The sequence below is a fragment of the Lonchura striata genome, chromosome 15 (genome assembly GCF_050655825.1).
Source record: "Lonchura striata isolate lonStrDom1 chromosome 15, ASM5065582v1, whole genome shotgun sequence".
In the NCBI taxonomy this organism is placed as follows: domain Eukaryota; kingdom Metazoa; phylum Chordata; class Aves; order Passeriformes; family Estrildidae; genus Lonchura; species Lonchura striata.
The window spans coordinates 4,226,562-4,243,561 of NC_140717.1; the positions used below are offsets into that span (position 1 = coordinate 4,226,562).

A 17,000-nucleotide genomic window follows, 5' to 3' on the forward strand; every position below is an offset into this window, starting at 1 on the left:
GAAAGGAGATTTCCAGCTGCCGGTCACTGATGGGGAGAGAAACAGCAGAGAAATCCCATTTCTCACTTCAGTGGGCTCATTTCCTCAGTTCCACACAGCAGCTCTGGGCCTCAGAGCAGGAACTCCAGCATGAAAAGGCTGACAGGGACCAGCCTCTGCAGAAGTTCTGGAGACTGGAGGGCCCTGCTGGAAATCCCTGTCAGAAGCACCTGCAGGCGTGGCAACAGCCCTTGGAGGTGCCACAGAGCTCCCACAGCCCCATCTCGCCGCTCAAGGAATGATAATCCCAGAGTAGCTCGCTGATGGATGAGGGGAAAACCAACCAGAGGATTAAAACAAGGATCTCTTTGTTGGAGCTCACCATTCCTAACATATGCTGGGTTTTTTGTTGTTTTATCCTAGACAATGGTGCTCTGACATTGCTTTGGAAAGCTCTGGACAGCTCATCCTTCTATCCCGGTGGTCCCTGCTTTGCTTCAGAGATTAAAAAGAGACATTAAAAAACAGGCTGGAAAAGGGATGTTGCTCGTTTGAGGAAGAGGGACTGAAAGTCACAATCCCTACTCTTCCTCCTCATCCCAAATCTCAGATATTCATCCAGTTTTGGTTATCCCGACCCTCCACCAGCTCTGTGGCACATGTTCCAGCCATGGGATTTTCAGTCCTTCTAAAACAAGTGGCAGGTTTTTGCCAACACCCTGCACAGCAATACTGGAATTGTTTGGTAACACACGGCCCTCTCCCAAAAACATGGGGCACAAAGGGAAATTATCAAAAATAAATGCATAAAACTTGCAGGACAGTCTCCTGTCAGTGAGCAGTACACACATGGACTGACAGTGAGTGTTAGTCTGAGCCACATCCCAGTTAAGCTCCCAAAAGCCAAGTCCTAAAAGCCTTTCTGTGAGGAGAGAGGGCTGGTCACACGGCCCCAACACCCAGCAGCTCGTGCTGGCCACCCCCAGCTTAGTTCTGGTGATTTCCAGGCAAGTGAGAAACAAAGAGGGAGAAGAGCTGAGTTAGTTGGGAGAAGTCACCCAGGAAAGGCTGACGGACAACGGACAGAGGCTGCTGGAAATGCTCACCAGAGCTGATCAACTCGGTCAGTGTCCCTGCAGGGAGGAGAGAGAGCTCAGGGCTACAGGCAGAGGGAGCAAACACTGGCAACCAAGGAAGCTGGGAGGTTTTACTCTGCTCAAGGCCTTACACTGTGGGGTTCAACTCATTTCCACTCCCATGGAGGGGTGTAAATGTTTACTACAGAGATACTCGTGGTGTTGGTCTCGCCAACAGCTGGGTCACTGCACACCCAGGGAGCAAAGACCCTACAGGGAGATTTGAACCAGACCTGAAACCCTGCGTCCATTTTAACTCCTCGTGGGGCTATGGGTGATGTGTGTGTATCCAGGCTCTGGGAGTTGTCTCAAGCTTAGGTTTAGGGAACTGAGCTCTGGGGATACAAATGTGCACAAACACAGTGGGCACGGTAAAAAAAATAAATTCAGATTCTTCTCCTTCTTTCCCTGGGTTAATTTTACAAGATTAAATGGAGCAAAATATAAACCAGACACAAACTCAAAACTATGTTCATAACTCTTTGCAACTTCAAAATGCAGGAGAGCTTCAAAATGTGGTAACTGAGATTTATTTAAATGATGGTTCCTGTAATAGTTTTTGCATGTTCAGAAATCAGGAATAAGAATTTATTTGAAACAGAACTGGAAACTAGAGATTCTCTGGCTTTAACTTCAGCATATTGAGCCATGTGGTCTCTGCCTCCTGGTCTTCATCAAGCCCCTGCTGCTGCCTGAGCTGCTGCAGCCTCTGTGGCAACAGGTCTAGCAAAGAATAATCCAGAAAACCTTGACCTCACACAGGTGTTCCATTCAGATTCTGTAGGAGCAAGTTAATGAAAAGGTGAGAAAGGTTAGAGAAGGAAAGGAGCAGGTTTCCAACCAGCAATGGGAAGAAGATGCTATTCCTGTATTTCATGTAAATCATATATTGAATTTCTGAATGCTAAGAGGACAAAGCTCTATTTTGCATAAATCTAAGCTGCCTCCAAATCTAGTCTGAGGAAAGAAAGGTGGGATCTGTTTTGGCTGGAGTGGAGCAGACACCAAATGTGGCTTTTAACTATCTCCCTGCAGGGAAAGAGCTGAGCAGCAGGAGCTGCTCTGCTCCCTTGGCAGCCATGCCCGCCCAGCAGGCACCCTGGGGCTGGGGCTGTGTCCGTGGCGGTGCCAGGGGCAGCAGCAGTGCCCGGTCCCTCTCCCAGTTACCTGCAGTGGTGTTTCCGACTGGCGAGCCAGAAGGCGCTGTCGCAGCCGTAGCAGTGCGCGGCCAGGTGATCCGGGAGCCACCGCGTCACCTGTGGGGACGGCCACCGGCGTCAGGGACAGGGCAGGGGCAACGCTCCTGAGCCCAGCCCCCTCCCCAGCTCCCAGAGGTTGCGCAGCAGAGGGCTCATAGGCACAGGTACTGGTGTGTCAGCTGTGAGACCAGCGGAACGCAAGGAAAAGAGTTCCCAAGACGTGGCACACGACCAAAGGCTAGAGGATAATTTGAACTAGGATTATCCCAGAGTGAGCAATTTACAGGGATTTAGTCTGTACCTCTGTATCCTGTTTATCCACCTGTTCCCAGCTGGCTTCAGAGAAAATCTCTGTGCTGCAGCGAGACAAGCAGTTCTGATCCAGATTGCTTTCCGAGTCGGGAATAGATGTCTGTTGGCAAACAAACAGAGCTGAACGGAACCCCCCAGATCCCTGTTCCACACAAATAAAACCCATAAACCCCAACAGGGCAGGTCTGGACCCTCTGGTGATGGGATGATGTGAGGCAGAGCGGATTTAGAATCCAGTTTCGGTTGCAGGGTTCTGGGAAGGCTTTGGGTGATTTATCAAAACCTGCTCTCTGTGGCTCCAATTCCAGGGTCCTGATTCCTTTCCAAGGGTGTTTCACTCTCAAAACTATAATTAGTAATAAAGATATCCTTTTGTTGGCAAAGATTCTGGAAAATACAAGCCAAATTGCATATGGGAAACTCAGAATTTGAGCCATGTATATTCTATGTATAGGTTTTGGGAATAATGCTTCCTTAATATAGTCTATCCAGGTAGAGGTGGAATTTAATTCACTTAAAACTCAGCCAGCCTTTAAAAGATATCAAAATAATAAGAAATCTTGAGTTGATGTATTTTTATGCCTGAGGAATGGGCAATCCTGGAGTTCCAGAGGAAAACCTGCAACTCCCAAGCTGAGGCACAAACAGAAGGTAGAGATCAGGTTCCTAAAAATGGGGAATTTTCTGGACGCACTGCCAGCTCTACACTGCAGCTTCTGAAGGCCCTTAAAAAATGGGAGCAGAATCCATTAAGCCAAAGTAACCAATTTCTCCAAGGAATGAAAGCTTTTAGCAGTGACACTGAGCCCAATGAGCACCTTGTGCTGCATCTCCAATGGGAAGAGCCAAGAAAGCTCCAAGGATTTTCCATAACAAACGTACCTGGGACTATCCAGCACCTCTGCCACTTCTAAACAGTGAATTCAATAAACAGAAGCTGGGAACTTCTTACAAATATTTTTTTTCAATTTTGCACGTGTATAAATCATGTAGGAAAAGGACATTTCTGATGGGTGTCGCAACAGCCCCAGGAACAGGCAAATGCTCAAACCCACAACTCTCTACAAAAGTCTCTACTTTTACAACTTTAAACATTTCCAAATAAAACCGCAAATAGTTTAAAAGCTCTCTGAAAATCCTTAATTTGTTGAGAGAAAAACTGTTGTTGAAATACAGCTGCCACAAAAGCTCAGGCAATTTATTCCAGTTAATTTAGAAATCTAGAAATTTATTCCAGACATTGAGCCTGGAGCACCTGAAAGGGATGGTGTGACCCTGATGGGTTTGAGCTCACAGAGCTTGCCAGTGCTGGGACCAGCAGAGAACCAAGGGATCATCCTATGCCGCTGTGCCAAAAGTGGCACAGGAAAATATTTCTGCCCTACATGAAGACAGCAGTAAACAATCAGTAAAGTAAAAAGTAAAGAGGTTTGGTTTGTTTTATTGAGGTTTGGTAAACCAAGGGTTTGGTTGGTTTTACCGAGGCCAGGGAAGGTGTTTAGGTATGGCCAGGGGTGTGTGAGCTGCTGTGCAACACCCATCTGGAAATAAACCTTTCTGCTCAATCTGAAGTTCGGTGACAGTATCAGTCATCAGCATCTGCCACTATCAGGTACTTGGGCAGTGTTTGCCCTCTTCAGGATGACCTGGAGAGGTCTGCAAGAGCCCAAAAGTCAGGCCCTGAGCTGCAAGCCAGGAGCTGAGGGCTCGCTGAGCTCTGCGCTTGGCCCAGTGCCGCTCACTCACCACTTCGTCTCCGTAGTCGCCGTTGAGCCGCAGGGAGCTGTTGAGGAGCTGGCTCTCCAGGCGGCTCTTCAGCTCCTGCACCTGCTTCTTGAGGGTCTCCACCTCCTGCTGGTGGCCCGTCTCGATCTGGCGCAGGCGCTGCTGGATGACATCGCTGTAGACGGGCATCCCGTCATCATCCAGGTGGCTGCGGGCCGGCTGGTCCGGGCTGCTGGCCGGCTGCTTCCCGAGCTGGCTGAACATCCATTTCTGGTGCAAGTTCCTCAGGTGGAGCTGAGCAGAGCTGCAGCTGGCCGTGGACACCTGCCGGCTCAGCGAGGCCTTGATCCGCCCGTCCTCGCCGTTGACGCAGTGTCCGTTGGTGGCGGGAAATTTTGGGGCCGTGAATCCCGTGGGTTTCTCCACCAGTTTGTTCTCCAGCTCCAGCTCTCCATTATACACCAGCTCATCTTTGCGGTCTGCTAGAGGCAAGGCACAAGGGGAAGGCATCGGGAGGTGGGTGGTGCTGCTACCAGAAGTCCTGTGCACTCTTGATCCCAGTTTTTGGAGCTCTATCATGCACTCCCCCTCCGGCCTGTTCTCCAGAGTTCGGGACAGCTCGTCAGCGCTGTTGTCGAAGGGGTGAGGTCTGTGGCACAGAGCCCTGGGTGTGAGCTCAGGCTTTGCTTCGGTCTCTGTTAAGGTTTCCGTGGAGCTTTCGATGTTGGATGTCCTTTCCTCCAGCAGGGCTGTCAGAGGGAAGGCAAGGCTGGCCTGGCCCGTGCCGTACAGGCTCTCTGCTTCTCCATCACCTTTCCCAAGACCTTCCTCCTCCGTGTTGTTTGGAGCGTCTCTGTTTCCGGAGCCCTCGGAAGGAACAGCCTGCAGTCCTCTCCCCTGAGGGGCCTTCTGGAGAGCGCTGCTGGGGTCGCTGTGCTCGTCCTGCTGCCCTTTGAGCTCCGCAGCACCATGCGAGGCTGGGTGTGTGCTGGCTGTGGGATTGTTCATTACGGTACCTGTATCCGCCTCGGCCTTCTCCCCACACAGATTGTCAGCTCTCTTCTCCTTATCCAGGCCACACTCATCTCCTTTCCCTGCTGCCTCCAGGCCACCCCTCAAGTGCTCCTCCAGCCCAACATCGTCTTTAGTGGCCTCCTGCAGAATGTTCTCCATTTGTCCCTCTGCCACCCCGGCTGCCACAGAGAGCTCTGCCCCCATGGGGGCCCTGCCCTGCCTGCCCAGCCCGTCCCCCTCGAAGGGGTCGTCCCCAGGGGGGCCCAGGCTGCTGAGCTCCAGGGAGCGGCGGTGCTCCTGCCACTTCTCGTTGAGGCTGGGGTCACTGCTCCGGCGGTTGGTGGTAGGCACGCTGCTGTCACAGGCTGTCGTCAGATTGTCGAAGGATCTTGTCTTTGGTAGCCTGCAAAGGGACAATCCCACTCCCAAGTCAGAGGATGTTTTTGTAACACTGAGATACTGTGGTTGAAAACCAGCCCCCCACTTAGGACAGTAACAATCTGCCAGCTAATGGACTTGTGGAAAGTATTATCCAGGAGCACATTCCAACCATCTGTAGTGCAGAGCTGCTTCTGTACTTCGTTTGCCATGAGGAAAATATGTTACACCAGATTTCAAACATTCCCAAATTAATCCCTTTACCAGCAAGCCCCAACCCTGACAGCCTGGTCACACCTACTAATTAACATGTACTCAGAGTCACTGTACAACAAGCAAAGAAATGGTTATGCAACATTGAAAAATAACTCAAATTCAAGATAACCAATGAAAGCTTATATCCCATGAGGGCAGAAGGAATTCTCTATGGCTATGTGACACCCAGAATTTAACTCTATTTGCCCAGCTTCTCTCTGCCACACTGTCAGCCCTGAAATGTGACAGCTTCCAAACCCACCCCATGGACAGGCTGTGCTTGGGCAGCTCAGTCCCACAGTTCCGCCAATGCACCCGGGAGAAATCCTGCCCTCCCACCCAAACATTCTCCTTTCATATCCCCCAGTATTCTCTGTTGATCTTACTTCACAGGATGGGATTTCTGGGCTCTAGGCTCACCTGCCCAGAGGCTGCTCTTCGGGGCTAGAGCCTGGCACAGGGTACGGGGCACAGGTGTCGTCGGCGGGCGTGGAGGGGGAGGAGCAGGGCAGGTAAACAGCGCTCCAGAGCATCAAGTTCCGCACATGGCACACGGGGTACAGCACCTGGCAGGGGAGCACAAGGGAAGGGTCAGCTGCTGCCTCCCAGCAGGAGTTCAGCTCTGAGGGGGCAGTTCACTGGGCAGGTCTCAGCTGGGACATGTCCAAGGGCTGGTGACAGCTTTTCATCAGCCACACTTGGGGCAAGAATGACCTTTTCTGTCAGAGGCACAAAAATGCCAGCCTTCAGCTCCTGCTGAATGAACTCCTGCAATGAGCTCTCTGTGAACATACACCTTCACGACTCATGGAATTCAGTGGCTTGTTATGAGTGCTGAGGTTCCCTTGTGTGTTGTGTTGCACTGTGCCAGAGGGAGCTGAACTCATTCCATAGACCCCAATCCACCACAGCCCAGCCTGGCTCCAGAGGAGGCACTCATGGGTACATATTCAGTACATGCAGAAGTTCTCTGAAGAGGCAGCTTGCTCTTAAAAGGGATTTCTTGATTGTGGAATATACTTTCTGCTTCACTTTAAAAACACCTGGGCTCATTTTAGTAGTTCCACTCTTTTCCAGATAACTTTCCCATGGAAAAGCAGGCGGTGGCAGAGGAACTGCTGGCTCCACCAGACAGGCACTGCCCAGGCTCCCCAGGGAATGGGCACAACCCCAAGGCTGCCAGAGCTCCAGGAGCATTTGGACAATCCTCTTGGGGACAGGGTGGGATTTTGGGATGCCCTGTCCAGGGCCAGGGGTTGGGCTGGATGATCCTGGTGGGTCCCTTCTTAAATGAGGATATTCTATGATTCTCTGAACACTCAGCTTCCCTGGCACTGAGCAGGAGAAGGGCTGTGGGGTGGCTCCTGCTCTTGAACAATTCTGGCTCTATAGGAGATGAAGCTGCACCATAGGCACCTTTTAAAGCCTGAAGCAAAACCACAAGAAAATGAACCCAAAACAGGAAATTACCCAAACTCCCACGTGCAGAAGGAGTATCCTTGTGAGTATTTCCTGAGAACAGGGGCCAAGTGGGATAGAGCACAGAAGGGCAGCCCAAGGACAGACCTGTCCACATAGTCACTGTGAGAGCCCTCTCTATGCTCCTCCTGGCATTTTCATGGAAATCTAGAAGCATCCACAGCTTTAAGATCCCCCCAGGCTGTGTCTGCTCTGCCTCACAAACTCACCCCAGGAGTGTCAGGTGGGAAGGCTCCAAGGGCTCATTGCAGTGACAGCCCAGAGCCAGGGCACACTCAGCCAAGGAGGGAAGTAGAAAATTCATCTTTTTACAACCACTGTGGGCATGAAACTCCTTCCTGCTAAGCCAGACTTTAGTTTTGCTCTAAGAAACAACTGAAAGCCACATCTGTCATAATACCAAGCCACTGCACAGTCCTTACAGTTCAGTTTATGACATCTGATACTTTGAGAAATAAAAAGGGTTTAAATATTTATGCAAGTCTTTGAAGTCCCAACCATGATGTCATTTAGTGTTTGCTCTCTTGCCCATGAACTGCACCCCTGAATCCCTCACGTGACCTTGTACCAAACACACAACTGAGCCTCTTCCCAGAACCTTCAGTGAGCTCCTACACAGAGGAGCCAAAATAAAAACCTGAAGGTATAAAGAAAAACAAAGATACACTGAGCCACTTTTTCTGTTCAGATTTAAAATGAATTTAGACATATTGTCTAGGTTTGCAGGCAATTTTGTGTCACTCCTCTGACACAGCTCAGTTCTCCAGAGAGGTCTATTTATCAAACACTGAAATGCTTTCTGTTACAAACAATAAAATATTTAGTCACAGAAAACACCTTCCCAGCACAGAGAAATTTCTGAGATGGCACCTGACATTCCCCAAATATCAGCAAAATTAACCCAAGACATCAGCCTGAGCTGGGTGTTCCAAGGTGAATGTCAGGATGAGCTGAGCTGGTCTGGAATCACCTCTCTGTCCGTGGTGACAGTTCAGAGAGCCACACAAGGGTTTGGGGTGGAAGGGATCTTAAAGCTCATGTAGTGCCACCCTGCAATGGGCAGGAACACCTTCCACTATCCTGGGTTGCTCCCAGTCCCATCCAACCTGGCCTTGCACACCTCCAGGGATGGGGCAGCCACCACCTCAGCTGTGGTGGAACCCCAGGTCACCGGGTCCCACTGCTGGGCTGTTTCTCAGGGGACCCCCATTTGCAGAACACTGTTTGGGGCAGCCCCCAGGGCTCTCCCACAGCAGGGGACTGGGGTACATACAGATTCCGACTGGGAGGAGTAGAGCAGGTTTTTGAAGGCTTTGTTTGCTGCCCGCAGCAAAGACCAGACGGAGCAGGTCCGTTCCTGAGTGTGTTTCTCTCCTCTCTCTTTCGCATTGTTGCACAGGAATGTTCCAAAGAGGCAGGAGTAGGTGTGCTGCACCAACTTCACCTGCACAGAGCCACACACACACAGTGTCACAGCTGGCACCAGGGGTCGGCCTCAGCTCCCTTCCCATCCAGGAGCAAACCCCGCCCCAGGGCCGCCACACCAACCCACATTTCTCACATACTTCCCTACAAACCAATTGCAAAGGAATGCAACGGGAGCAGAATCTTTTAAAATCATAACTGAACAAATTCAGGAAAAAACGTAACATAGAACGACAAAATATTTGTCATGTTGTTACAAACTTATTGCCCTGCAGGCCAGGCAAAGCAGAATCATGATTCCTCTGCTACAAAACATTCATGCAGCACAGAAATGCTGATCATTAATCACTCCATGCTGGGCCCAGCCTAACAAATGCCATCTTAACTTCAGGCATATCAATGACTTCCTTGGGATTATTCAGACGTTTAAATGAAGACAAGTGGTTCAATACTGTAATAAATTAGGAGTTCACTCTACAAAGGCCAGCACACCACGGGTATGTTCCCTCCCAGCCCAGGGAGATTAGCAGTGTGCTGTGAAGCCAGTTACTACCTGTTGTATCTCATTTCACAACTGAGCCACTCGGGGATTGTACATGGGCTCAGTTACATGGCTGAGCTGGCAAGTGATAATTCCAGTCAGCCACAATCACAGGAATGTGCCTTAAATCTCTTAGTGGATCAGACACTTCATAAAAACTTCTACTCTTCAGACTACTGGTCCTGCAGTCCATGACTGGCACTTCCCCAGAGATGTGAGAACTGACTTGGACCTTCCTGGGTGAATTCCTAATAGGAATGCTGTCTGCTTCCAAAGAAGGTAAGCACAGCTCCTGTGTCCTACACATTTTCAGTGAAGAAGCCAAAAAAAATGAATGGAGCAGGTTGTTTTTAGAGAAGGAGTATTCAAGTCAAAACAAGATCCAAGAAGGGGGGAGTTTGCATCGGCAGTAAGAAGTTTTTTTTCAGGCTGTGTGGATGTTTTACACCACTTAGGTGAGACTATTCAATCAATATAATTTATTTCTTTAAAGTCTAAAAGAAGTCCTTGAGACTCCTGCTTTTAAGAGTGAACAGACTCTGTGGGTTTAACCAAATGCTTTTGTTCCCTGTATCCAGGCAGCTTTTCTGTTCCCTTTATCACGTGAGAGCATATATAGAATATATTCATATATATATAAAATAATGGAATGGTTTGGGTGGGAAAGGACCTTAAAGCCCATCCAGTTTCACTCCCTGCCATGGGCAGGGTCACCTTCCACTATCCCAAGTTGTTCCAAGCCCTGTCCAACCTGGCCTTGGACACAGAACAGTGGGGAAATCTGCCCCCAGGCTCTCCAGCAGTGTTTATAGCAGCAGTGTACTACCCCAGCAGTCTCCCAACTCACAAGGAATGCTTCGTTAAACTCGAAGGAGCAGGGGAACTGCCTCTGGAGCTGATGGACACAGTCCAGCCACTGCAGAAACACCGGGCAGCGCTCATTGAGGTCGTCCGAATTCTCCCCGTGGCCACAGCGATCTGCAAACTTGTGGCCAAAATCCAGCCACTCAGTCTCCACTAGCACCTGGAAACCCTGCAGGGAGGAGAGGAGAGATGAAGAATTCCTGTATTTCTTTGGTTCATTTTTCTGAGATGGTCTGAGACTTGTGGGAATTGCTGTGTCCTCTCTCCTATTCCCCTCAGCACTGGGCTCATTACTTCTTTTTACTGCTTTCCCTAATGCCTTTGTGCTCTGAAATGGAATTAGGGCAGATAAGGATTCCCAAACTACACAAACAGGAAAGGGAATAAGGCAGGTTAAGTCCTCAGTGACTGCCAGGGAGGATCCCGATATGAGCCCTATCTCATCCAGGCAGTGAAAAGTAGGAACTTCATCTTGCCAAAGCTTCTGGATCATGATATCCAGTATTTGGACAAGTTATATAAAAACTTTTCTTGAAAATGATGGTCAGATCCACTTGTCAGGAAAGAAAACCATCCATCCACAACAGGACATCCAAGCTCAGGGAGAGCAGGTGCTTGTCTGTGCATACAGCAGTCACAAGGTTGATTAAAGGTTCACTTGAGTGATTTTTCATGAAAAGGGCAAAGAACATTCCCAAACAGTGCCTGGTTGAGCAGCTGAATGTCACACCTTGTCTCACAGGACCTCAAATCCATCACAGGGCAGGAAGGTTTTTGTTCTTAGTGGAAAGAAAAATTGTAGAGAATGTTTATTGAGTCAAAATAATGGCTGTGATTAGAGCCAAAATAATGGCTGGCAGCTGAAAAGCTTTAAATCTGACAGCACTGAAAACTCATTTTCCTCAGTGTTTCTGGTCCTGATACAGACAGCTACAGTTTATGGTTTGCTCTGGGTAACAGGGAAGGCCCAGAGTGTGCACAGCACAACTCTGCTCCCCAAGCAGGAAGGACAGCACCCTTTGGAGGACCAGGAGCAGATCCTGTGCCCAGGCCAGAGCACCACGTTTTGCCTGATGGATGCCAGCTTCTAGAATCCATGTGGAAAAGGATCCAGGAAGTTTTCACACTTCCATCCAAAAGGCAGTTCCAGCTCCTGGTCCTAGTGTGTGTGAGGCTTTAAGCAGCAGCTCACAGCAGTGCTCAGACACAGAGTTCTGTTCTAGACAACAACGGCATCTTGCCCGTGGGCTGCCAGATGGAAACCAGCCAGCACATGTCCCACAGTGCTGAAAAGTGATGGAACAGGGGAAAATCAGGAGAAACAGAACTGACAGAGGGCAATGGAAATGTGAAATTGGAAAACCATGCAGCTGGGAAATGCAGCAAAGAGGAAGGCTCCCTATCAGTGCTTGGCTGAGAACCTGCAGGGATGCAGCAGAAGCTGCAACTGCAGCACTTTGTACTTCATATTCCTAAACTAAATATGGGGAAGCACAGACCATGACTGTGCAGTTACAGCAGAGGGAATGTGAGCTACTCCTGAGTAACACATGTACCTACATCTGGGAGTAACTGCAGACTACAGGTGACAAACGACTGCCAGCTTCAATGCCTTTGCTAAGGGAGAAACCTGAAATAACTCACAGCCAGACTCCCTCCAGAGACCCCAGTGGCTCCCAGCTGCTTTACCCACCTCTGTGGTCCTGTAGTAGGGGTCCAGCAGGAGCTTGGCCAGGGCCACGATCTGGGGCGTGCGGTCCCAGCCGTCGGAGCAGTGAACCAGCACGGGCCGCTGGTCCCGGTCCACGGCGTGCACCACGAGCAGCGCGGATTTCAGGAGCACTGACAGGTGCTGCAGCCACTTGGTGCTCTCCAGAGCTGACAGCCAACTAGAGGGAAACCAGGCAAGACAGTTTTTGCTCTTTTAAAATGCTTTCAGGTTTGGATGTCTGAGTTTGTCATGGCAAAGCTCCCATTTTAATAAGCTGCAAGTGCCAGTCTGTAGCATTTTTCACTTGTGTCTCGTTAACACTTTCCCACAGGTGGAAGCAGCAAAGCCACCTAGCCAACCCAAGGAACTGCCAGAATCTGGGATGAGCTGAAGGTTTGCATCTACTTTGAAACCACGGAAGGCTTAGCAGCAAATTCCAAACAGGGGAATAGCAGATCAGCCTGAGTGTGAGCGCTCAGAAGCCCACCAGGAGAAACAACATTCTGGTATCAATATTCAAGGTTACACTCTAATTTCAGAACTAATTTGCTATGTTCACTTCAATCAGAATAAACCAGTGACTTCCATGAAATGGAAAAACACAGCTTAGCGCTATTACCAAGGGAAAATCCACTGAATTTCAATTTAAAAATCAGCAGCAGAAGAATGTGGCTGCAGAAACATGGAACCAAAGGCCCAAACCCCCAAACTTCCACTTACTTTCCTGGATCTGGCATTTGTGTGCAGAGCAGACGGAGCGACTGGAAGCTCTTGCGGATGGAGTGGATGTTTGCCATCCCCATGAACACCACTTCACAGTTGGGGTAATATTCTGCAGGGAAAGAACAAGACAGAGGGAAGAAAATAACAACTACCCTTCTAAAAGAGGATTTTTTTCATAAAAACAAACTCCCGTTGCTGTGGACAGATGAAATAATCTGTTTACAAAGATTCTGTAAGTCCTTGGAGCTCACTGGGTATTCCAGACATGACAGCCCAGCAAAACAGGAAGCATTTAGCAAAGTCCTGCTGTATTTATTTCAAATGTTTCACTTCAGGTTACAAAAAGCAGAGTGCAAGCCTCTGGGAATTCCTGCGCTCCAGGTTCCAGAATGTTTGTAAAAAGACTGAGAAACATCAAAAGATGTGAAACATAAATAATATTTAATTGGCAATTTATGGATTTAAATTAGACACATTTCAGAATCCCTTTTCCTAAGCACTCAAAAAGGCTGAAAGGTTACTTCAGCCACTTGCTTTCCTCTGAGGTGAATTGTATGAGGAAGCATCACACATGTAAGAAATACTGGGAGCTCAGGAAAACAAGATACATGGAATTACTTTGGATGTTATCAAGCAACACTGGAGGCCTGGACAGACAGGGCCAGTGCTCAGGGGACACTAAAGAGCCAGAAAATACCAGTTCAGTAATTTTCCCAAGATTTAGTTTTCCCTTCCCTCTGCTGTAATGCTTCAGTCTGCACATGATCACACAGTAACTAAAATGACCATTTCTACAGGAGAAAAATAATCAGAATTCAGAATCTGGGATACTGAGTGCTTGCACAAGAAAATTTGGGAGTCTGTTTTGTATCATTTGATTTCCAAGCTCTTTATCAGCCCAACAAATGCTGGGTCAAACACAATAAGGGACTGCAACTCCAGGAGCAGCCTCAGACAGTATCAGACAACTTCAGAGATTCTTTTGTATTTTTTACTGAATTATCTCTAAATACAGCACAGATCAGCTATTTTTATACAAAGAATGAAGCAGACCTGGCAATACCTGCAGAAAAATTAGCAGCAAGAATAAACAGGTTTTATTGAAGGTGACAAGCTGTTTGAAAACCTTCTCCACAGAATTAAAAAAACAATATACAGGAAGAAAATCAAACCTCCTATATACTCTGCTTTTCTGTTTTGAAATTTTATTCTCTGATTATAATAATAATTCTGAAGAATTATTTAGTGGTTTAGAGGTGTTAAATGGAAACCTATCAGTTTTTTAAACTGGTGGTTACAAATCAAAATGCAGCTATTGCAGCAAAGACCAGAAGAAAAAGTCAAAAGAGCTTTTGTTATCTTATCTCCAGTTTTTCTGTCTGGGATTTTTTTCCAGCCTCTCCACCCATGGAATTTTAATAGGCTGCATTAATACCCAACAGTGCCCATAAATAATATCTTGTTTATAAAACCACCAATTCACAAGTGCCAAAGAACACAATGTGGTGTTGCAACTGTATTACACATGCAAGGTGAGGCAGGATTGCAGTTGCTATGATACAAATACTGAAAAATGCTTCAGCTTTAGGGAAATCGCTGAGAAGTTGTATTTTGTGCAACCATTCTAGAATATTCTTCTCTTCTGCAGCCAGTCGGTTTTACATGTTCAGGGGTTTTAGACATGAGCACACTGGATACCTTTGTCTCTCTCTAGTTTATACATCTGACTCAGCAAGGGAAAGCTCTTCAGCAGATTCCACAGGGTTCAGCATTCACTGAGCACTGTAGCCAGCTGGGTTAATGGCCTGAGAACAGACTAATTAACAGCAGCCTGCCCTCTGAAGAGCTGGGTGGGGGCTGCCATGATCCAGAACGTTCAGACAGATGAGCAGTGTACAGACAGTGCTGAAGGGTGTCAGAGTAATCACACTGGAGCAAATCCCTTTGATTATCTGGAAAGTTGAGGAGGAATGCTGCTCACCTGGGCACTCACAGCCACCCCCCTTGGCTCTGTTGGCCACGGCTGCTGCGTAAGATCGCGCGTCCAGGATCAAAAGCTTCTGAGGCTGGATTGCCAAACTCTCTGCTCCTGAGGCATTGGAGATGGAGGAGTCTGGGGGAGAGGAAATGGGTGAGGAGCTCAGAGGATCCTTCTGACATTGGTTACAGCATGAGTCCCTCAGCCCACAATGCTCATGCACTGCAGAATGGGGACTAAATGCAACAGATTCCCTCTGTCACAGCACCGGAGATTAAACTTTTACATAAAGCTCTGCCCTCAACAGAAAAACAACGGTGACAGCCTTACCAAATTCTACATCAGAGAGGTCCCCTCCGTTGGACAGATCTCTGGAACAATTCCCATTCATTAACTTGTTACTGTTGGACCTGGAGTCTGAGGCACAGGCTTTGGCTACGGACTGGACCAGGTGCTCATCGTCGGCGTTCCTCCAGCCCCACCAGCTCACCTCGGGCTGGCCGCAGCGGGAGATCACTGCCCCATTGCTCTGGTGCCTGAAAGCAGAGGGAATAAACAGTCAACCATCAGGATGAAGACCACAGAGGGCACAAAAATTTCAGTGAAGTGCTCCAGTAGCTTCATTCCCACTGGGGACCATTGTTCAGCAGTAATTCCCAACCTGGGATTCAGTTTCCCTACAGAATGATGGCTGTGACCACAGTCACTGACAGGTGAAAATCATAGCAAGGTCAGGAAGAGAAAACAAAGTATCTTCTTGCTCAATATTTTGGCCTGTTGGGCAGTGAAAGCTGGGAAAGCTGCTTTTTGGAACAGCAGGTGAGGCAAGACAGAGGAATTGAATATGGATGGGGGATAACCGAGAACACCCTAACCTGGACATGGCTCTCATCTCCTGGGAGGTGACATTCAAAAAAATTTTTTTTGTTTCACATGCCTGAAGAGCTAGTAGTTATTTCCTTAAATCTGACCTGGCTTCTTGTACTACGCAAAAAGAACAGATCTGGAATAATTAAAACTTACTGAACCATTGCAAACTTGCTCTGAAAAAGATATAAAGACTTTCCACTGTAATCTATTAAAAAAGAGGACTGAAATGTATTATCACAGTAATTCCACTCCATGCCTTTGTACTGGCACTTCCCCCTGCTGTCACCAGCTCTGTGACTCGCCAGTCACTGAAGTGCTTGCACCTGGCAGGAACAAACTTCTTCCTGACCTTGCCCAGCAGCACCTGAATTCAGGGAGCTCAGCCTTGGGGAAAGGAGGCCCAGCTGTGGGTGGAGTGGCCAGAGAAGCACACACAACTTCTGGGGCATCTCAAAATGTTTAATCCCTGCCTTATGTCCCAGCTGAAATGTCTCAGCACTCATCCACATGGCTCTTTGTTTAAGTCAAAGGATCACAGGACAGTTTGGGTTGTGAGAAGTCTTAATGCTTATCCAGTGCCACCCCCTGCCATGAGCAGGGACACTTTCCACCATCCCAAGCTGCTCCAAGCCCCACCTGGCCGGGCCTTGGGCACTGCCAAGGATCCAGAGGCAGCCACAGCTGCTCTGGGCACCCTGTGCCAGGGCCTGCCCACCCTCCCAGGGAACAATTCCCAATTCCCAATCTCCCATCCATCCCTGCCCTCTGGCACTGGGAAGCCATTCCCTGTCTCCTGTCCCTCCATCCCCCAGTCCCTCTCCAGCTCTCCTGGAGCCCCTTTAGGCCCTGCAAGGGGCTCTGAGCTCTCCCTGGAGCCTTCTCCTCTCCAGCTGAACACCCCCAGCTCTTCCAGCCTGGCTCCAGAGCAGAGGGGCTCCAGCCCTTGCAGCATCTCTGGTGCCTCCTCTAGACTGGCTTCAGCAGCTCCAGGTCCTTCCTGTGCTGGGCCCAGGGCTGGGGCAGCTCTGCAGGTGGGGGTCTCACCTGAACAGGGCAGGAAGGCAGAATTCCCCCTTTCCCTACTGCCCATGTAGTGGGATCAGTCCAGGGCACAGGTGCATTTCTGGGAATAACAGCTTTTCAAGCAAAGGTGCCTCTGGGCAATGCTTTCCTCACCCAAGAGTCCCCCGTGAACCCTGGATTTCCAAAGCGTGCACCTGCCAATTACAATTCTTGTATGTTATGATGTGTGATAAGATTTTAGAGCCTTTACTGCCCACCTCAGCTTCAGGGCAACCAGGAGCTGTGCACTTCCTCCAACCAGGAAACCCAGAGTGCTGAGGGTCAGCTTAACCTTTAAGCAAATCTTACCACCCCCTGCACAGGAAGCCAGCCCACCCAAAGCAACCAG

General features: G+C 48.9%; 1 protein-coding gene across 15 annotated transcripts in view; it reads right to left on the bottom strand.

The window, feature by feature from the left end:
* The window catches only part of MTMR3 (myotubularin related protein 3), a 74,312-nt gene that overhangs the window by 3,330 nt on the left and 53,982 nt on the right, over window positions 1-17,000 (bottom strand). For 6 of the 15 annotated variants that reach the window (XM_021537309.3, XM_085592847.1, XM_085592848.1 and 3 more), the window contains 11 exons: window positions 15,050-15,255; window positions 14,723-14,854; window positions 12,739-12,850; window positions 12,001-12,196; window positions 10,291-10,476; window positions 8,751-8,921; window positions 6,419-6,564; window positions 4,373-5,768; window positions 2,616-2,726; window positions 2,283-2,371; window positions 1,086-1,112 (listed from right to left, as the gene is read on the bottom strand). In XM_021537309.3, the coding sequence (XP_021392984.3) occupies window positions 1,086-1,112; window positions 2,283-2,371; window positions 2,616-2,726; window positions 4,373-5,768; window positions 6,419-6,564; window positions 8,751-8,921; window positions 10,291-10,476; window positions 12,001-12,196; window positions 12,739-12,850; window positions 14,723-14,854; window positions 15,050-15,255 (2,772 nt within the window). Of the gene's footprint in view, window positions 1-1,085; window positions 1,113-1,629; window positions 1,894-2,282; window positions 2,372-2,615; window positions 2,727-4,372; window positions 5,769-6,418; window positions 6,565-8,750; window positions 8,922-10,290; window positions 10,477-12,000; window positions 12,197-12,737; window positions 12,851-14,722; window positions 14,855-15,049; window positions 15,256-17,000 lie in introns of those variants that run through there. The other 9 variants (XM_085592856.1, XM_085592854.1, XM_021537312.3 and 6 more) reach the window with 6 other exon arrangements.